Genomic DNA, 22,221 nt, shown 5'->3' with positions numbered 1-22,221 from the left:
TAGCTATTAAAGTACCAGGAGAGATTGGCTGAGATTTAAAATCTGTGCAGAAATGTTATGCTGTGTTAAGCAGACAAATCTGTCAAAAATCCATCTTTTTAAGTAGGAAACTTTTTTTGGTTTTAAGCCTATAAAGTTCTTATACAATGTACTGCTTCAGAGTCAATTACATCAATCCATCTTTCCCATTGTGAGCTCAATTTAAGTTTTTTGTTGTCTTAATGTGACAAACTAGTCCCAATCTTCTCAGTTTACATAATGTAAGTGAAGTGCTCGACAACATATTTTGCAGAACATAGTTTATTTACTTCATTTAAGTTATTTTTGTTTCATTCATGTGCACAGCACATACACCACAATATTTAACAGGACCTGTATAAAACTACAGACAAATTCTGGTAAATGTCAACTAAATGCATAACATGTGATCACAGGATTCTGTCTCTGTGCTATCGCATATTGCTTAGAATCTTCACCTGAATGCAGAAACATCAGAGAATGAGATTGCTGAGTAAAGGAACTGACCAATGAAAATATATAGATTTTTTTTTTAAATTTAAACTTCTCAGTAAGATTTATTATTGCCATTCCTCTTTTAAAACTTGTGAATTGTCATCATAGTGTGTGTGCATTTGTTTAACCAAATGCAGATAAGTAATTTAATTGCCCCCTCTTGGGAAATACAGTTTGAATTTTGCCTCCAGGGACAATTTAAACTAGATTTGCTATTGTAAACAATGCCCATAGCAGTGCAGAAAAAAAAACCTGTACAAGATGTGTGGCAAACACTCGGGCAAAATTAATCACAGAGTGTCAGTATTTTGGTTCAGATGGATGAAATCCACCACAGAGTTTTGCTTCTGAGTTTATGCATTCAAATGAATGAGAGACATGAACGTAGAACACATAAACAGTAACAGCACAATGAAATTGTACAATACAGTTAATTATTACAGGGAACAGAAGCACCACACAGTCGGTACATGTCACTTTCTAATTCCATCCACAGTTCAGGTAGGAGTAGGGTAGTGCCATGTGTGACTACCACTTACTAGACTTGGGCATCTGTCCAGTCTAACTGTAAGGCACCTTATACTTAACTTTGAGAAAATAGCTTACATTTTTACTTTCTTTGTACTTTAACAACATGGGTTTTGGGTTCAGCTGTCTCTGCAGTAAACGGTAAAGTATGTACATGAGTCAGGAACATACAAAATATCCTTAAATCTCTCATTCAAAGTTAAACATAAGGTGTATTGTGATTATATTGAATGTTGACTCCCTCTGTGCCTTTTTTTAACCAGTCAGATATTTATGAAGCCATGTGTACAGCATAAAATGGTGACAAAAAGGAATGTTAAATTTGAGAGCGAAACTTTCTCAAGAGGACTGAAATAAGCATGCGCAGTCCTGCCCACTTCCTTAAAAGCAGTTTCCCTCCTTTTGTTTTCCTGGAAACAAGGTGGTTGAAAGTAAACTTTGATTCCCGAGGTATTCCTCAAGTTAAGTCCTCAAAGCAGCTTCTGTCTGTTCCACCAGTTACCAAGAGATATATTTACTAAACATGTAAAGAAAAATATAGGGTTACTGGACGACCATATAGCGCAGTCTAACAGCTGCCTGCAAATATTTCCACCATGATTATCCTTACTAAAAGTAAATCAGAGGGTAAAGATAGCTCGAACGTGAAGAGGCTGAACTAGGACGCAATGGCTGCCTGGACTTCTGCTTATGGGAAAACTCTGTATCGAGACCCGTGGTTAAAAAGAAACTAAACGACCCAGTGGAGGTCAAGCCAACACCAAAACATTCCCTAAAGCAAATTTTGCAAGGAGGTCATTGGTTACCCGTGATATGAGGTAGAGGAAAAAAAATGAGCCAAGAAAACACCAGGGAATGGAAAATGACAAAGCAGCGATATGTCCGTCCTCCAAAATACTGCACAAGTTAAATAAAGCACTTGCAAAATATCATCCAGAGCAACATACACCATTCTGTATTTTTCTTCTCCTTTTCCTAAATTATCTACAACCTACAACAATACTGACGGTTGGTGTGCACATGGTTATTTTAGTCAGCCACCCACCAGCTCTGTTTATCCCCCGCACTTGAAAGCCGATAGAGTTTTAAAGTTCCATTGTAAAATATGTATTTATAAAAACAGCCAAGGGCACGGTGACCCGTTTGCAATATGCAGGCCTTCCCCATTAAACTTTTAAATTCTTAGCTTATATAAATGTCAAGAAGATGCCTCTCTATCTGGGGCCTTATGACAGAGATTGACTGCAGGAAAGTTCAAAGTTCAACCCCCCGGCAGAGCTAAAAACAGATTTGAGGGGTAGGACTTCAACACCGCACTTTCTGTAATGAGAGGAAAGCCGATACCATTTCAATTAAACCCCAACACCACACAAAGGAGGTCCGACACTGTCAGGCTTCTTCTGCCTGCGACTCAGTCAGGATTGACACATTTCCACAAGCCAGAGCCCGGGACTAAGACGAAGAATTCTTTCCACAGAAAAAAAAAAAAAAACAGAAAAGAAAAGTTACACTTATTCCTCAATGCAGTCACTGTACAGTAGTATTTATAAACAGTGCAAAAAACTAAAGAGAGGAATTTCACTTTTCCACATGTTTGATAGCAGCACCCTTTTTCATAAGCCCGTGGATCTCTAGCTTTTCTCTCCACCTATGGCAAGCCAGTTTCCCAGAAATACAAAATTCTCAAGCGTTATAAATAAAAGTCTCCCTCAAATATATATGTATATGTACATCCTTAAATAATTCATTTGAATACAGTACTCCTCTTGCATAAAGCTCCGTTTGAAAGTGCATGGTTTTGAGTCCCCGTCTCCTCCTCTGTGCATTGAGGTAAAGTCTCACCACATCCACTTAGATTCGCGGTAAGAAATGTGTCACTGTCGTCGCTGGGGAGACGCGGTTTCCTTTTTTTGTCCTGCCACTTTTGCTCAGTCCTATGTACATCCCTGGGTAGCTCGCTGATTCGTAGGCGTTGTAGTTGTTCGCCAGGAGCTTTTCTTTGAACTTGCACTCGTTGTTGAAATGCCGCTGAAACCACAAGATGAAGGCAAATGTACATTTTCAGTAACAGAACTAAGACTGATTGTTCGTCATGTTTTTATGGTTTTTTTGTTTGTTGTTATTTGTCATAGCATATGTGACGGGCAATGGGCACTTTCTTCTTGAACATACTTGCATTGGGAAGCATGTTTCCCTCTAAAGATATAGCAAATTAAGATAACTTAACCTCAAAGTCCTTAAGTCATTATGCTTATTGTTATAAAGTTAACATTGTGTTGGATTGTAAAATGTACCTTTTCTGTTATTGTTCAAATGATCGCTCCTTTTATATATGTAAACAAGGGAATGATTTACAAGGAGTGTCATGCAATTACTTTACAACTGCTCATAATGTCAACATTAACAATCCAAGAGAAATGTTATGTATTTCTATTAATTCTCAGTGAGAAAACCAGAAAGAAAGACTTTATAATTCACTGTGACCATAATAGCTGCTCCATGCTGCAATTTCAGTGTGATAATTACTGGTACTGTTTAATTTTTCAATTTTCTTCAGCCACCTTGAATATTTTGGTTAGTTACCATTATTAAACTCTATGTGTTTTAGATTATTGTGACAAAAATAGGGATTATTCTAGACTACAGAGATGAGAGTGTCAGTACCTGGTGGATCCAAAAAATATAAAATGGGGGGGGGGGGGGGTTGGTGGTTTGGGGGTTGGATTTGTGGGTGGTCCTTGTCGCCCACTTCAACTTTACACTGGAAAGGACAGTAGGTACATGTGTTGGCTGGCAATGCTAAGAATGGAATGCGCAGCCTGGATGATCTACTGCGCTACCGTTCTTGAGTTTATCCGGCCCACAATGAAAACACGGTAAGGCACGCCACGACCGCGCTCCACAGTGTGATGCGGGGAGGGCTGTTGGTGCAACTCAAGTGCAGGACGATATGTCATCGAGCACTGATAAGACTATCTACCGGCGGAAATGGGCTATAAATCATTTCATATACTTACAGATCCGTACAGCTTCCCCTTGCTGTTCATAGCCACGAATAGGCCGCTCCGAATGCCGAACAGTGTCACAACACCTCTTTCCACTGGAGATATTTCAAGAAGACCTGAAATACACAAGGAAAACTGCAATTGTAAAGCCACATTGATCAATGGTCCTTTAAATATCCATAATGGCTTGTTTTCAAGTCGGTATGTCGTCCCCTCAGGAAATGACATTGTCCGGTTTGGAAGAGGCGTGTTTTCCCAGACTGACTGCGCACGACTCAGATATGTTTAAGTCACTGTAGAAGTAAATTATAGCATGACATCGGTGGCACCGAGGTGTCCGTACAACTCAAATTCGCGTATGTAAATAATTCAGGTCGGTCATGTTTACTAGCCCCCTTGGATTTTGTTTTACAATTGGATCACTTTTGTGGTTTGTCGGTATCGGTGCCTGGCCAATGGAATTACTGTTACTCCAGAGAAATCCAATTATTCCCTCGGACTTTTCCCTCATCTTACACATATTTAAAGTAATTTCGAAACCAACTCCCTTCGTATGGGAGTCTAGCTGACGACTATTGTGTTGCGCCCATGCAGTCTTTATATTGCTTTTTGTAATATTGCTAGCCTTTGATATAAACCAATGTAATCCATCCCCTTCAATTTTATGCCGTGGCTCAAAATAGGCTTGGGAACACAAAACAGCCTTCAAATCTCAGATCCCTTCATTGCTCCGGTGGTATCTTTTACGCGATACATTTAAGACTAATAATATTTAGCCTACGTAGCAACTATTTGACAAAATATATAATTCAGTAAAAATGTGAGGTCCAAGGATTAACCGGACTAACATGCCGTTTCGTCTTTAACTTTAGGCTTTGTACTGGTCTCCGCATATTCAGACTACAAAGACTTGTAAAGTTAGTGATAGGTCTGAAGTCTCCACCTGCTGAAGCACACGGTCCCACGAGCCATGTTAATGCCAGAGAATATTTTCTTAGGGAGCATTTATTAGAAAATTAAGTTGCGCCAATCAAACGATCCAATGATAAGGTCCGTCTGCAAGGCCATACATAAGCCCAGTAAAGTTACGCATCAGAACACTAGCCGAGACCCGCAGCTAACATGCGAGATATCCGAAGAATCCATTTGATGCATAGGCTATCTTGATATATCACACCCTTTAACAACATAGGTTGTATATCACTTCTGTTTTTTAGCCCAATATAATAGCTGGTTGAAAATGAAATGTCTGACAACGGTGACATTAATTTCGTTTCCCTCAATTGACATTTGGAATCTTGTTTAAATGCTATTCGGAGCGATTTGCATGAAGGTATCTGTAAAACAGTTTACTTTGTCGTTTAGTCATAAATGATCTTAAAGTTTATATAATTTGACTGTACTTAAATGGTAATCCTTTGGTATTGTCTCCAGAACTAAAAGTGAACGGATGACAACTCTGTAGCTCTACAGGCGGTATCAGACAAACGCGTAGCCACCGATGTAAAGATAAAATTATAAATGTAACTTACTGTATCGATTTTCATTATGTATTCCGTTTATCTTCCCGTCGGGCAAGACTTGAATATGAAAACCAATGCCTACATTGCAATAAAGGCGCCGCAGTCTTTTGATGCCCATAAGATAGTCACTGTCCCGACTGATCTCTCTCTTTTCCCCGGGGATCCGTGCCAAGGAACGAGAGAATAGTGTCTCCCAGTGTCGCTCTAATGTGGTGTTCTGTCTGCCAGAGAAGGGAGCACAGCGCACCAAACTACACACCAGTCCCAAGACTAATATTGGTAAGAAGGCCGATTGACCAGTCATCCTGATCAGCAATGACACACGTGTCTGAAGGAGGCAATTGAACTAAAAATACCGTCTTCTCTGCCCGCTGTATTCTTAGGTCGAAGGCAAAAAAGGGCAAGAATAAAAAGGGAACGCAAACGCTCACTTCAAGACGAAGCTGTCGATTTCCCGTGAGTGCTGCATGGACCCTCGGTTTCAGAGGGCTGTAGCTTCAGAGGAAGTTTATTTAGACTGGGATCCCAAGTTGTTTTGAGTCCAAGGAGAAGTTAAGAAGTGTTGATCGCCTATACAAGCACGGCACAGCCATGCCGCTTTTCGCTCACTGACGATATTTATATCTGCTTCGAAATTACATCACACGCCACCTACTGCAGCACGGGGCAGTCTTCAGTCCCCTTTAACACAATCGTCGCCCTAGGATGCTTAAGCACTCCAAACAGACTTCTGTTTCTTTTAATGTGTGACCAGAGCGTGGTGGAACAGAGGAGTGCACTTTCAACAAATGTCAAATTTCATCTCGTTCAGATAACAAAACTGAATTCGTTTGCAAATGTTAATGTGAGCGGAGCTTTGCAGGAAACAATGCCTTGGTCTGGAACAGTAACACATTGTGAAATCGGAATTTAGATGGCTACATTGCCTTGGCGACCGGGAATATGAGTTTTCTTTGTGTAAAACTTCCGTCATTATCAGCAAAAAATACAATTATTTATGTATGGGTGGATGTAAAATAGGAAACTACAAAGCTAACAGACTGTAGTGTGGCACAGGAGACCGTCCTATAAATGAACAATAACAGGAAAAAACAAGTTGAATTCTACTTCTGGCATTCTACTTTTAGACTGATTAGAGAAAAAGAATGACCTGTCTTGCATATGAAACAATGCGACTAAATAAAATATGTATAAGATAATAAGTGAGTATGATAAGAGTGTCATTTCTTATTGATATCTACTGTGCTTACAGACTTGCATTATAAAGTCAGCCGATTACATTCCAGTTTCTTGTGTACTGCAAGCCTATCTTCGTAGTCTTATTATGAAGTGATGATTGAAATCGTTCAGCCCGCCAAATGTTTAATCATTATTTGGACATACAAATTTATGAAAGGGATAGTTGTACCTTATTTTAATAAGACTGCCATGATTCAGCCCACACGGCACAATATCTCTTGTCTTTGAACTTTCCAGCGCTGCAATCCTAATCTTGTACTTCGTGTGTGTGTCAGATAATTATCTAAAGGACAAAAAATTATTTTACCCTACTAAAGCATTAAACATAGGGCCATGAGTCAGAATCCTTTCATATCCTGGGGTCGATTTGACCTATTCATGTATGGCATATCCCCTGCTGCTTAGGGAGAGGGTGCGACGTAGAATGTAACAGCTGTAAGCAAGATGAAACTTCACATAGGTGCGATAGCTAGATCTAAACCCTACACGCGTACATAATGCACATAATCCTATCTATAAATGTTTTGGCAAAGCTTAGTGTCGTTTCGCGGGTGGATTGTTACACTGAAAATTCGCACTTGGATATAGCATGATTTTGCTAAGCATATATGACGGTGTGTGCATGGCAGAATACACCAAAGTTCCACTCGCAATTTGTACCCTAAGTGTGACGTATTACACCTAGAGTGGTATATTGCACTTGTAACTCACAGATAGTCTGATAGTGAATCGTTAAGTGTTAATGGCATAGTAGTTTTTGCACCTGTTCCACGCGATATACGTTTCTTTCAGCTTGCTCCTAAATTACTGGAGGGCAATTAGTCACAAAAGATCAGACAAGACATTGTTGTCAAGTAAACCTTAAAGCTTGGACACAAGTTGAATCTAATCAGTCGGTGGCATTCTATGTCAACCTGTCATATTTGAATTGCAATAGTCTCATTCTGTGCTCCTGAACGACAGGGTGCAATCCGCAATATGTAACCAAAAGACAATATAAACTAGGTACCTGCGAGACTGCGTGCAGACACACCGTGCATAAATCGTGTTTTTTTTTTCCTTCAGATTTTTAATAGATATACAACAGGCCTTTTTTTCCTAGTCATTATCCCATTATTCTTATTGGCTACATGTATATATATATATATATTTCTTAACATACGTGTGAAAAACAAATGCTAACAATATGCAGCACACCCCAGGACCAATGCAAGAGGCACTGAATGAGATTCGCGGGGCTGGCGCTGTCCCACAATCTTATCATAAAGCGGTACATTTAATCAAATGCAGATTGTCTAACCGTTTTTGTGCAATAGTATAAAGGAAAGTCATGACAAAATAACCACTATGCCGCCAACTCTCTTTTATTCAGATATATTCTTTGATCTATCACTATGAAGAAGATACTCAATTGTCTGCAAATCATTATTACGCACAGGGAAACGTTTATAAGTTGCTAACTACCTCAAATAAACGTGGCTGCGTAATTATATATCTATTAAAAAGATTTCGTCCCAGAGCAGGGGTTTCGCATGAAAACGCTTTCTCACGTTCACGACTGGGTGGCTTTATATAAGAGAACTTTCCCTCGCAAATATCAATGTGGAATGCAGTCAGATCTTGGGGCCCAAAACGGAATTGCTCATCCCGTCGCCCAGCGACTCCTCGCATCCAAGGTTCGCTGGTTCACTAAATGCTGCCCGCTGACGAGCCGTATGTACACAAGACGCGTCTTTTTCTGTCGGTCCATTTGATCTCTGTGTGTCTCCGTAGAAAACCTCCGCTTGTATCTAGTTGTAAGATCAAACCGTTCCATTGTGATGTGTGGCGCTTTGCAATCACCGCAGTCACCGAAGTAGATCAGAGCGTCTCATTACAATAGCACTCATGAAGGTTATACAAAACGTTTGAGAGAAAATAAATGTCAATGCTATATATTGCCGTGATGCAGAAGTAAACATCTTGCAATGAAATCGTGTCCATTTACGAAACTTGTGTAATTTAGTTTTGGACAAAATCCTTCGATTTTTTATTTATTTATTTATTTTTGTGGAGACTATTTCCAGTGATCTGTAACGGTAGTGATGCATAATGGCTTTCCGGAGCAGCTATGGCAGCCTATAGTTTTTAAAAAAGAACTCATCAGTCCAGTGCATCTCAGAAATTTCAATAATATAATGAATTATATCAGTTTAATACTAAATCGTACAGGCGGATTCAAACGGCATACCTTAAAAAAATCGAAATTAATAAGAGGCAACTTATGTACTCTGTAATAGTATTATCTGACAACATCTTTCGAAATGTAAAAATCTCTATGCAATTGACAAGATGAATGTCGTTGCGTCTATGGGAAATCTGTATATCTCCATTAATTCCGGTTACCCATTTGCTTAATCTTCGCATGCAACTGCTGCTTTGTATAAAAAATAAGAATAAATAGCATTTTATTTTGAACGTATTTTGAGAAAGCTTAATGGGAAATTGTAAGCATTTGTATGTAACCAAATCAACCGAAATCAACCATTTCCATTGAACATATTTTAAATCAAATAGCCTCAAATAGTATATGGTGTTATCTCACACACACTAGAAAACCCAGTCCGGTCCGAGTTGCCTTGTGTGGGATAAATGTAGCCTATAGCCTAGGTCTACATACGCTTCCGAATTCTAAAATCACGTTATACAGAATATCGGCATTATGTCCGTTATTATTAAATCGTGTATATTGAGACCATTGTGGTGATTTTATGGTTGAGTTCTAGTATTTGTTCCTGCCCAGCCGCTCTCCATGGTGCTGCAACTTCATTACATTCTTATTAAAACTTCAAACTGCAATAAATAATTGTTGGGCTGTTGACTGAGCAATATGAATTTTAAGTTATCCGACTCAAACGTTTTGCAGTAGGTTGTTTGTTCGTATTAGATTTAGTTCAGTTATGACTAATTCTGTTTTTTTTGTTTGTTTGTTTTTATAAAACCTAAACAAAATATAATATTCATATTACATTTAGGGTAGGCTGTATTTACAAACTGTAACGGAAAAATATGATTTTAAAAATAAATATAATACAATCTTCTTGAATTGCTTGGAACTATTATCTGATTTATTTATTTTTGCGCGCATAGTGTCTATTCAGTTCTTTGTGTCACTGTGCAATACATGTGGCACATCTTTGCGGTTAAAACGATTTTATGTAGATTTATTATAGAAATGGTGTCCTCCGCCTTTCACTCAAAAAATTGCAATGTTTAGTCTTCGGGAACAGCTTTTAAATATCTGGCAAGTTTGTAAGTATGAATCTTTCAGAAATTATTCGGCTTCGCTTCACTGCTAATCTTCAACCGCTTAACTGCAAAGTACTCTGCAAATACCTGTGCTAGCATTTTCCCGACAGGTGCACCGCACATTCCCCGTTTGACTGTAACGTCCATCCCACCTCATATTTTTTTTTGCAAAAAGTTGGATGGATGGAATGTGCCCATGATTTAGTCATAGATGATGGAAAAGTGAATATTCTGAAAGATGTACGAGAAAATCCCTCTGTATGTCCGCAGGATGATTAACCTACGGTGCTTATGTTTAAGAAAATCGGATCGATCATACTGCCCTCCATAGGCCATTCGGATATATTACACTAGATTATTTATCGGGTATAAATTGGATGCCAAGTGTTAGAATAACATAGACACTGTGATTGTAAAGCAGCCCTGTTGGACATGATTTTCCTTATTTTTCCTAACAACAATAATGATGATCACCATAATGACAGTCTTAATAATACCTTTAGAACACAAACATTACTTTCTGCTGGCTTAAAGGTGGTGTATAAGATGGTCATTGGTCATTATTTTAGTCATCCAAAGTTTATTTTAAAACATACACGCTATTAAAAGGTGACCCGTGTGTAGGCTAATACAAATGCAGACAATGTGATTCTGTGTGTTAGTGTATGCAACTTACAAATGTTGTGAAGAAGTGGAAAATCAGGACCCCGAAAATCTAAATGACATTTCTTTGTGATTATCATAATTCAAATACAGTGCATGCACGCAATATAAAATTCACAAAACCCATTAGATACTGAGTCAATGTATTTTTAAAGTATATTTATTTTTAGGTATTGTTACAGTTGTGAAGCTGTTGTAAGTGGGACTCTAGTGAAACACATTAACATGGCCAGAAAACAGTGAAAGATACTGTCAGTGGTGGGCAGTAGAGAGTAACTGTACCCCAACACAGTGATAAAACTGTGGAATACTTTTGAGAAACATCTGCAAAAAAATACACTCCTCAATGTTACTGCAATTGGTATTCATTTGGTCTAAATGTAGATATGTAGAACTGTAGAGGCCATCTCTGTCAGGAAAGTAGGCAGCAAGCATTGGTTGTCTGTGAACCTAGATGCTTTGTGAAGGATTTTTGTGTGTGTGTGTGTGTGTGTGTGTGTGTGTGTGTGTGTGTGTGTACACGTGTGTGTGTTTGTGTCGACTGGACATTTATGATTTTTCTGCTTTGCTATTCATGTGCTTTGTCATTCTCACCATTAACTACATATTAACTGCTTATTTTAGGGTGGGAGCTGCATTTACAACATGAAACTAAATTTAAAATGCATGTGCTCATAAATCAATGCTTGGGGAGGTACTATCATTAAATGTTGACTCTGAGTAAGTAATTTGAGAAAAAAAATCTAAATAAACACAATTTAAATTTATGTCTGCAAAACTTCTGTGTGCACAGGGATGGAAGAAATCCCTGCTGAACCTTTAAATGTAAGAAAATAAATTAATATTTTTGGTTTTGATGAACTAATTAAGTGCATTTGTGGGTAGCAGTGAATGTTTTTGTCATTAATGATTCTTGTAGCCTGTCCAGATCTTGAGGGAGATGGGCTCCTATATCTTTTTTTAAACCTTACACTGCTTTTTTAGGGTTGCCTGGGAAATCCCCTATTTGGCAAGTATTATAACAGCTGTTACAAACAGCATAGGACCTTGAATGGTACTTATGAAAAATATTTGAAAATTAAGCATGCATTAATCCAAAATACTGACCTAATCCTATTAGTTTGCTCATTTATTAGTTTCTAGTAATTACAATCACATTGTACTGAGTAGGCACTGTGCATATTATCTGCAACCTCTAGTGGTAGAGCGTTGTTACTGCATGAGCTCTGTGAGCTCTAGAACTGTTTGTTTCAGTCACACCTATAAAAGTAATGCCTTATTGCCTATTCTTGGACTGCAATCTAATTGTTATGATTATTTAAATAATGAAAAAATATAGGTTTCTTGTCCTACAACTAAGAGGAGGTTCTGTGCCAGTGTAATCATTTACAACTGTAGATGCGCGGAGGCTGAGACACTCAATCTAGAGAATCTTAAATTGATGTTTTACTTTTACATTAATTATGTAAATATTTTCTCAGATTTTTTCAAGATGAGGCTCTTAGTGTGCGATAAAAATGGAAATTGAGCTCATTAGAAGTACCAGGTTCAATTTTAATCATCCAGTTGCTGATGTTGTATCACTCCGGGTCTGTCATATGATGTTGGGTAAGCCATCATGCTAACATGGTGGTGAAATTGACTGGCCTCTTGAAAATCAGAAGGTACAAAATGGGAACAAATACTGCAGTGTTTTTGGTATCCAAAGAGATATCCAAAACTCAGTATGTTTTAATCGGGTATTAAATTAGTCTTCAAAGAAGGATTTCGATAAATCCCGTGCGTATGTTTACTGTCTGTAAAACAATACTGCACCTGTTTGATATCGTTCTTGTTCCTGAGGTGTTCAGTCGGTGCAGAAACAAATCGGAGGAGATGAAAGCATCTGTCAGTTTTGACAAAGTGAATGCGGTCTGCGTTGAGAGGTCAAACGCTTCAGTCTAACAGATGCAGACGGCAGGACAGACAAAGCCCTCCCTGGTTTTTGTACAGGAGGAATTCTTGACTGCACCAATTAGGCAGGCATGAGGGCGGGCCCCTGAAAGGGCAGAGGACTGCATGGAGAGAGGCTGAATGGCCATGTTTTAATTGGGCCATCTTTCATTAATGTTCTGATCTTATGGCGAAGGTCTCATCATAACACATTCACATCGCTGAAGAACTGACAAGTGATTTTGTGTAAGGGTAAGATACACATGTACACGTATGCATACACACAGCACACACATGCATGTGAGTACACACACACACACACACACACACACAAGTAGGCAAGCAAATGTTATCTTGTGTCTCTTCCTCTTGATGGAAAAGGGCAGTATATTAAAAAGAAGGGTTTAATTTTATACAACTCAACAGTTTCTATCTAAACAGTTCCAGTGATAGTTCTTCAAGTAGTAGATAAGTCCAGAGTCACAAGACAGTGTAAAGTATTTTCAGAGCTCATGTTTCATGAATCATGAATCTTTTGCAGACTCATGTGTCATTGAAAATGAAATGAGTTTCTCATTGAAAATTACCACAAAATTTTAATGAATTTGAAAGTGAACATGTCCAATTTGTAACCCCTCTGCAACTCTCATCTGTCCACCCATCATTCAAATCACTGATATGTGAATCATCTGGGCCAAATTTTCCCTGTCCCTTAGGCATCCTGCCCGCAAGTTGGCACTAGAGGTCTGTTTCATTCGAAAAAGGTTGCCAGATTTATCTATTTCTCCACAGTTTATATCTCCTCTGACTGGTGATGGGATGCTTTGACAGATATTGTGCCATACGTGAGTGGGACCAGGCCACAGTGTGTTGGGAGGAAATGTTTCACAACTGCGCTAATGAGCACCCCTGACCCCCTGACATGGCTGCACACAGACTATTGTGCCGCGGGTCAGCGCAAATTCCTTGATCAAGACCCAGAACCTTAGCTCCAGAGCTTCTGTTTACCTGTTTGATGCCACTGAACTAATAAGGCCAAGATGCCAATAGAGATACACCACGTGGACATTCAGAGCCGTGATAGACAGCCACTGAATGCAAGTTAGCTCAGGAGATTAGGGGATTAGGAGGACACACAAACTGAAAGCAAACAACCAGTACTTTCCTGTGCTTTTTCTGGCCGTTTCCCATTCGCACTGACAGTGATGTGAATATCCAGATTTTTCCTCATTATTTGGGACATTTTCATACCCTTATTTTATTTTATTTTTTGTTCTTCAGACCTAAATTTCAGGTGTTTGGGTAGATATGTTTAGCTGTAAAGGCATGGATTGAGAATACATTTATCAGTCTTAAATTGATTTAAGTTACAAATCAGTAACATGAATTGCTAATCAATTCTAGTCAGCCACCTTGATAATTTTTTATTTTGCATTAAATTTGGTGAACATAGCATATTTGTACACCAAGAGTTGGAATATTACAGTATTCAGCAGTGTGTTATATTGTTATTCATCATTATTTACTGTCATATTGTAGTTAATAATGAGCCTTCCTTTCAAACTGTTTGGAAATGACAAATGAATCATTTTCTTTAAGATAGAAAATGACACATTTTGGTTTGTTATCCAAATTCCGTGTTGATATGTTGTACAGCTCATAGTTAAAGGATAACTATACAATTTGTTGCAAGCATTTTATGAGTGTTGTACTCTTCCAGAGGGTTCTCTAGGTTTATATTTTATAAGCCAATTGTTATACCACAGAATGTATACATTGGTGTAATTAGGGTGGTTTAGGAATCACAAGAAGAGGGAAAACTGAGGTTTTGTTCTGAAAGTCTTGATCTTTTAAGGTCTGCATTTTCAGAGATGCAGCTGAAAGAACATGAAAATACAAAAGCACTCATTCAAATACCTTCCACTTATCTAAAGTTCTGCATTCTTGTTAAGTAATATTAGAGTCAGGCATTCATAGCAGACTATAGCAACGTGTAACTTTCTATGACACAGTTTTTTTTTCTCCTTCATTGGGGAATTGCCCTGTTTATTGGATTTTCGGCATTAGTCAATTTGAAAAGCAAAAGAATGTCCCAGGAAAAATATCTTCCCATGTTTCCCCTGAGATGCGGCCATTGTCAAAGCCAGGAAGCTTTCAAACCTGCAAAGTATAGGATAACCATTTTTTTTCTATAGATGGCTCTGTAGTCTGAGTCTGTTGTCAGACCATTTTTCCCATCCTTAGAAACTTCACTCTTTAAAGTTTCAGTCAGCAGGGGTTAAAAATAATTAAGTAAAAAATCCCAATCTAAAAAGCTTTCTGAAGTCCTGCTTCTTCTGTTCTTCTCTTTTCCCTTCAAAAGCCGCAACTCTTAGTTTCGCTCCCGAGAACAAGATGATGTCACCCAGAACAGTTTAGAGTAGCTACAAAGAGAGTTTGGTTAGTCTCCAGAGGTTTTTCATTCAGAAATGCTGCAATGAAACCTGTTTTATACAGAGAGGATGAGATCAGGTATACGGGAGGAGCAAAACTAGATCTGGTCTGCATGAGAGGGAGGCAGTGTACCACTGTTTCACCACTTCTTCCATATGGAGAATGACCAGTTCTAACGCATAGACAACAATCTGGATGAATACATTCATGCATGGTAAAATGTTCAGTGTTAATTAATCAAATATAATCTATATGAGCACAAAAGGAGTGATCGGTTCATTTTACACTGAACATTTTACTGTGTGTCAGGCTGTGGTTCAGACCGCCTTGATAAAAACAACAACAGTATGTACAGTATTATGCTATATCATTTATTGGTGACATTTCCTTGAATAATTTAAGATATCCATACAATATAATAGCTGATTGACTGTAAACGCCCCAATTATTGATACAGCATTGAAATACTTAAACTATGCCTTATTCTACCACTAAAATAGTGTTTTGTCCACTAAAAGTAGTTTTTTCCCCAGGTCTTGCTCTGAATGACATTTTCTGGCAAGTATTAGTATTTAATAAAGGCAGAATTCAGAGGACACAAAAGGTATTCCATTGAAAAAAAGAAATGTAAGCTTATAAATGTCGTAAATGCCTTTTTGTGACTGACATAATAAACGGTACTTTTGAGACCCAATCAAAATAATATTTTCAGTTTAATAAATGAGACCATTTGATAAAAAAGCAATACAGAACCAATAACATTTGTAAATGTAGAAACTGTATGTCATCAATAATTTAAAAAAGTAATGAAACCAAATAAATATGCAGAACAGTAATATACAAAGTAAATTTATGCAGTAGGCTGTCACATCATAGATCATTTTTTTAAATCATGTATGCATGTTTTCCCCCTTTTTTACTTAGTAATTACTAGTGTTTAGCAGAAAAAGTGCTTTACTGTATGCCAACTTCCAGAATGTTTATTTAACTAACATAACTCAACTTTGCCAGCCTAAGCACATGTACTCAGTCCATGTCAGCTTCCAAAAACATTTATACAGATTAAACTGGTCATTGTTGAAACAGGGATAATATGGAAAACTATCGTACACATATATACAGTAATTACACATTTTAAAAATACGGCACAGGATCCAAAAAAACCTTTCTAAGTGGTTTCCATGTGATATAAAATGTAGAAAAGAAAAAAAAAATCCAGCAGTTTTGATTTTGGTCACATTAACTTATTTATATGTACACAGTAAAATACAAGACCTTATCGCATCGACGTGTGTCTGGCTTCGCTGTGCCTCCCAATGACAAAGTAGCATCCTCCCTACAGGAAGTGATTGTGTTGTCAGTTTTCTGGCGTATGCTGTAGGGGCTGTGCATTTTGGCGGCGGGCCGTAGAGGAGAATCTTTACCTACATCCAGTGCAGCGCGCGGTATCAGTCCTCGTGCTCTGCGCCCCTGGCCGCGGCGACCCTGTGCCGGCGCCGCCTGCGTTCGGCTCGCCCGGCGGGCCGCAGGATGTTCTCCCGGTACCGGTGGCTGGTGCGGAACTGGTGCACCATCTCGTGGTCTTTGTTGCCGAGCAGCCTGGGCAAAAAGAGGGACCCCTTCTCTGTCCGGCGGGTCTTGAAGCCCCTCCGGGGCCGCCCCTTCCCGTTTATGGACACGTACCACAGTCTCTCCGCGCTCGCCCTCCGCCTGCCCCCTCCCGGGGCCGGCGGCGCGGTCCGGTAGTGCCGCGAGGCGTAGGTGTTGTAGCCCAGCTCGTGGATCCGCTCGACGAACTCGCACTCCTGGTTGAAGACGTCCTGGTGGAGGGGGTGGGGGGAGGCGGGGGGGGGGGGGGGGTGAAGTGAGGTGCGCACCTGTCAGTGTCTTCATCTGCATTCCTCTGTCAGCACTGCTTCTCATATCCAAATAACAGTGTACCCATGGACCTCTGTCCTGCATAACTAAACAACCTGATCTTGTTTCCACTTAAGTATACCACTGTTTACAGACTATGACAAGCCTATGATAAAAAAATACTATTTTGTCCCATGCTAGTGAAAGTGCAATAAGATTACATTGAGACATGAACTGCAATATGCAATATGAACTGAGGAAGTCAATCTAGAGACATGCCAAGTAGGTGAAGCACATGGCAAAAAGGAAATGCATAGCCCAAGTCAACACGTGAGGGGGAGAATGTCTGTTTGAGTGAATGTGAATAAATGATGTAGTCATTCTCAGACATGATTACAGATTATTCGTTCACTTCCGAGCTGTGAATGAATGGAGCCTCCAAGCCTCCTAAAAGAAGGAAGTGAGACATAAAGAGCTACTGTATCTCTCCCATCTTGTGGTGAGCTCTGGTTTCCTGGTCTAATATGGTCCAGCCAAAAACTAAACCGCACTGTGCCATTCATTAATCACTTATGTTACAAAAATTGGATTCACTGTGCCAGTTCAAGCTGGGTATTTATACAACATGCCCATTCCTTGGTCTGCATTGTTTTTCACCCCTGTTGTTGAACATCCACGGAGAAACTGTTGGTTCATTTGGAAAACACCGATATCAAATCCTTTGAATAGTGAAATCTATGCAATTTTGTAATCAAGATAAACACCACAGTGCATTTACTGAAAAAAATGGACTCACTGTTATCCACAACTTCCTTCAGAAGATCTGGAACTTACATTCACAGATGTGGCACTTACCGAAGCATAAAGGCGTCCTTTTTTGTTCATGGCAAGATATCTTCCCGAGAATAGACCCTTTATGGCCACGACTCCAACGTCAACTGCTGTGATCTCTAATATGCCTGTGGAGGAACAACACGGGAGTATTGTTTAAACACACTGATTTGTTCCAAGCTATGGAGGAATTTTCCCATATGACCACCTTCTTCTGAAATGTACCTTTATCTAATTAAAGAGTACTACATTCTAATAGCTATTTTACAGGTATGTACTGTAATGTATCGTGCTGATAATGTACGATTACGATTGTGACTTCACAGAGTTCTTTTAAATGAGAATGTATTCTACGGGAAACAATAATGATGCCTACGTAGATTTGCGGGATTAATGGTTGTTTCCCCACGGTTCTTTCTCATTCGCTCTGCCTCTCTTTCTCTCTCTCCTCACTCTTGCTCTCTGTCTATAATGGGCTAAAGTACCGCGACAGCAATTACCTTAGTCTAAATGCGAACCGTAGGCGATTAGGAAAAGTGCCCGTTTGACTTTTACAAAGAACCAAGTCACGATTGATTGAGACCTTGAAGAAGGAGCTAGATTAAATCCTAACAGAGGTCAATGAGATTTACTATCAATCTAAAGAAAGTTGAATGACATTGAACCACTGGTCGGTTAATCCTGTACAAAAAGTTCAATTCTTTTCATTCAACTCTGACATCTTTTTTGGTCTAAATAACTGAAATCAAGTTTAGTAACGCAGTACTTCAATTAAACTTGACCACTGTTGAATAAAGGTATAGGCACCATAAATATTTTGAAATTAACCTTTCACGGGAGTTAAAATATGATTTGTGATCAGTTTCATTTTGAACATGGTCTTAAAAACAAATTAAACTGTTCTTCAAAACGTTGGCATTGAAATCGTTTACCAGGGTAAAACCCCAAATGTTGCTTCTTCACTTAGCATAGGCTATAGCCTTAAATTTCTGAATCGGCATCATCTGTGGGAATCTGTATGTTTGACTGCTTAAAGTATACTTTTCATAAATATCTTTGTGCCCTCGTTACTGTAGCCTATTTGGAGGGTGTTAATTCGTATTTTCTTATGGAAATCGACATCCTCACCAAAAGTAAGATTTAGCTAATTGGCCTTTGATAAATCTCCGTAAACGTATTATGAATGAGATTACAAGTGTCAATCGGTTAAGCTTTAAAAGGACAAAACATAAATAACTACCGGAAAACGAAATCACGTCTAATCACCATTTGTTACAACAAAAACAGAAGCTTGGTGTTGTCTTTTTTAGAAGCTTTGTAGCAGGACACAAACGAAGAGAACAGAAAATCCCTGGTAATAGGGTTAAGATTGCTTTGCATGAATAACTGGATACCTAGCCTACTGCCGGAGATGGCAAATGAACTACTTTTCCCCTTTATGGTTATTTTCATGACAAGCGTCTCTGAGCTATTCTTAACGAAATGGTTTTCGCAGGGTGTCAGATATTGGCACTAGAAGGTCAGCAGCCTGCTGATATGCATGGCTCTTTTTTTGCTTACAAATGAAAAAAAATACTTCTCATCGATCACTTCGATTGTTTTGTTAAATTGTACACTGACGGTTTGCGTTTACAATTCATGCAGTCTTCATCTATGTAAATGTAGCTTACATTTTAAAATGTGTTTATAAATATAACAGTTCGTGGTATGTGTCATAAAATGCGTTTAAAAATACATATAACGACCCAGCACGTCCAAACTAAACCATGTGGTGTATTTGGCATTAGCGAATGTTCTGTTAACACTTAACGCCCTTGTAAAAAACACAACGATTTGAATATTGTATTTCATATTCATAAATTTTGATGAAAACAACAAATCCGTAATTTCAATGCTTTCAGCTTATTCGTGTCAAAAAGCCGTATCGCGTGCACAGTTAGCGAAACTTTTGCATTACCCTATATAGCTCGAAAAAATATTGTTATACTTACTGAACGGGTTATTTTCTTCTAGAGAACCGTCTATTTTCCCATTAGGGTGTATTTGTAGATGGTACTTGGTGGCACAGTACAGTTTTCTGCATCTTGGTGCTCCCCCGAGGTGCTCGTAGACTCCCCCGCGTCCCCCTGCATCTCTCCGCTGCCTTGGATCACACGCCTGACCCCTCGTACAAGACGCCCTGGGAGTGCTATCCCGCCTCGGGGACAAAGCTTCTTGTTTACTGGGATCCGACAGACTCAGCAACAACAAGACTAAAATTATAACCATTGTGGCATGGCCGAAATTCTTAGTCTCCCTGTTAGAATAGAAGAAACTAACACAAGGGGTCCCATTAAAGAAGTCGTATTTGCCTCTGCCGCTGCAGCAAAGCGCACTGATCCAGCCCACGAAACATTTGGCAGTGTTATCTCTTCCGATCTCTTCTCTTTATCTGCAAAGATCTAGTAAACCCGTTGCAATCGATTAGGACCAGCACGTTGACAGCGGCGTGGATTAGTCGTGGCGGTGGTCATAGGTCCTCTTTGCTCTCCAAATAGACAGCATCTGCAGAAAAGCCACTGGATTTCAGAAGGAGGCTATCGTGAGATTTCGTTGATCGACAGTGCATAGAAATAAAAGATCCTTCCAGCAACAATAGACTGAACTCCAACCAATTGATACAAAGGAGAAGGGGAGGCAAGGTATCAGTCTTGTGTGAATCATGAGAGTGCAGTGTGGATAAAATTACACAGCATTACACACAGTGGCTTATTGGAGAAAACCGCATCACAAAGCGCGAGCCATCCGAGGGCAGAGTTTCTTCAGAGCTCTCCTTTTGAAATATCCAAAAGGCCAATTATACATTCGAAAATTATACACTGTGAGCATCTGCATGCACATTCCCCCGGGTCTGCTACTATCAATCCAAATTCACATTATGTGCCAAGGCTGAGCGATGCTAAATAGACGAGCCTTGCACATGTGGCCCGTAAGGATGCTTGTTCCAAACAGCTGCATTATAAAACATTTGATGTTCATTTATAACATACTTTTTAGGTTTGTATCTTTAAAGCTGTCCCATGAGAAATAAAACTGCACTTTCAAGTTTGCTATGTTGGGAACTATGGTGACTAATGACTAGTTGTTCCTGGTGGCTACATAAATCAAAATGGATAAATTAAAATTTAGATGTAGTTTATGAAGGCCTATATAGCTTGACACGTAAAAAAGAGCGTGCATTTTCGTAAGTAATCATACATTCATTTTGGCTAATATAATTGACTTATTTTCTATAGACCATAAATATTTTGACGTGATTAACCTCTCTCATGCTGTCAAATAAAACTATTGTTTGTGATTCAGGCGATCATCATTGGGTGTAGTTTCAGAGGCAACTTTTATTTCATACTTATAAAATGAAATATATGATGAGTTCTGTAGAGGTATTTTCGTAAATCTAATTATTCAACGCAGGCTAAATTAACAACGACAGTCGTTCGCAGTCTTTGTTAATTTTCTCTGACAAGATATTTCTTCTTAGTCGGCTCTTTTTACAACTGAATTCTAAAGAAATTTGGCATTCCGACACAGAGTATCAGTCTGACAGATTTTCTTACACATTAAAGGCAGGAAGAGAAAAAGGACGCTTTTACTGGCCGCAAAGTAACCGAAGGAAATCGACCTGTCGAGACCTTTTTTGTTCTGACTGGCAGTCCAGTGAGGAGTTTATTGAACGGTGCCCTCTCGTGTGCATTTTATCCTTGCTGTTTCTGAAAGAGAAAAAAAACTGAAGAGCTATTCCATCATCTAGGCGACGCGCAGAATGGGGGTGGCCGCAATAAAAGTTTGTTTTAGGGTCCCTGGTCCAGGTACGACCAAACGAGAGATATTTTATCTCCAAAGCGCAGACGAGCACGAAACCGCTGGTTTCCCCTTGATTCTGGTATCAGCATCCAGTCTCGTACTGTAAGGTCTCCCACCACGCACTGTGCGCCTTCTCTCTTTAGTGTAAGATTATGTGTGCTGCTGTAGAGTCTAGACTACCCCCGCCTTAATATTTAAGCTCTGGGTATGTTGCAGCCCGTGGGCGGAAGAGTAACACGCAAATGACTTTTGCTCAAATTGCTTCCATCTTGGTCGCATTATGGTTACCATTTTCATAATTAGCACCATCATCTACAAATCTTTCTGCCCTTTGGCATCATACCAATGTTTGCTATTAAAGTCGTGCTTCTAAACCTCTTGGGAATGTGCCGTGAATCTGTACACTATTAACCGTAGTTTGGTAAGAGTTGACAGTTTAACAGAACAACCAGGAAAGTGGCTATAACAACTTTGTATATTGCTTCTCCACTTGTACGCCGCGCATCAGACAACACGGTTTAACATTAGCCAAGTGATGTATATCATACATTTTCTGGTGACCGTTT

At 39.2% G+C, this 22,221-nt stretch overlaps 2 protein-coding genes across 3 annotated transcripts; both read right to left on the bottom strand.

Annotated features, from left to right (window-relative positions):
* Window positions 1-332: 332 nt before the first annotated feature.
* LOC118227536 (fibroblast growth factor 4B-like) lies at window positions 333-6,146 on the bottom strand. Its single transcript, XM_035418090.1, has 3 exons — window positions 5,579-6,146; window positions 4,059-4,162; window positions 333-3,069 (listed from the first exon to the last, which is right to left on the bottom strand). Exons 1-3 carry the CDS (start codon window positions 5,871-5,873, stop codon window positions 2,893-2,895), a joined length of 576 nt encoding a protein of 191 aa, XP_035273981.1. The 5' UTR covers window positions 5,874-6,146; the 3' UTR covers window positions 333-2,892.
* An 8,330-nt stretch (window positions 6,147-14,476) lies between these two features.
* fgf3 (fibroblast growth factor 3) lies at window positions 14,477-21,802 on the bottom strand. 2 transcript variants are annotated; one of them, XM_035418088.1, is made up of 4 exons: window positions 19,804-21,802; window positions 17,837-17,940; window positions 16,553-16,944; window positions 14,477-15,114 (listed from the first exon to the last, which is right to left on the bottom strand). In XM_035418088.1, the coding sequence occupies exons 1-3, from the start codon at window positions 20,078-20,080 to the stop codon at window positions 16,573-16,575; spliced, it is 753 nt and encodes a 250-aa protein (XP_035273979.1). In that variant the 5' UTR covers window positions 20,081-21,802; the 3' UTR covers window positions 14,477-15,114; window positions 16,553-16,572. The 2 variants fall into 2 exon arrangements, with proteins under 2 accessions (XP_035273979.1, XP_035273978.1); XM_035418087.1 differs by lacking the exon at window positions 14,477-15,114 and having other exon boundaries at window positions 15,274-16,944.
* Window positions 21,803-22,221: the final 419 nt, after the last annotated feature.

Source organism: Anguilla anguilla, chromosome 5, assembly GCF_013347855.1.
Source record: "Anguilla anguilla isolate fAngAng1 chromosome 5, fAngAng1.pri, whole genome shotgun sequence".
Classification (NCBI taxonomy): Eukaryota; Metazoa; Chordata; class Actinopteri; order Anguilliformes; family Anguillidae; genus Anguilla; species Anguilla anguilla.
This window is presented reverse-complemented; position numbering and strand designations above follow the sequence as displayed.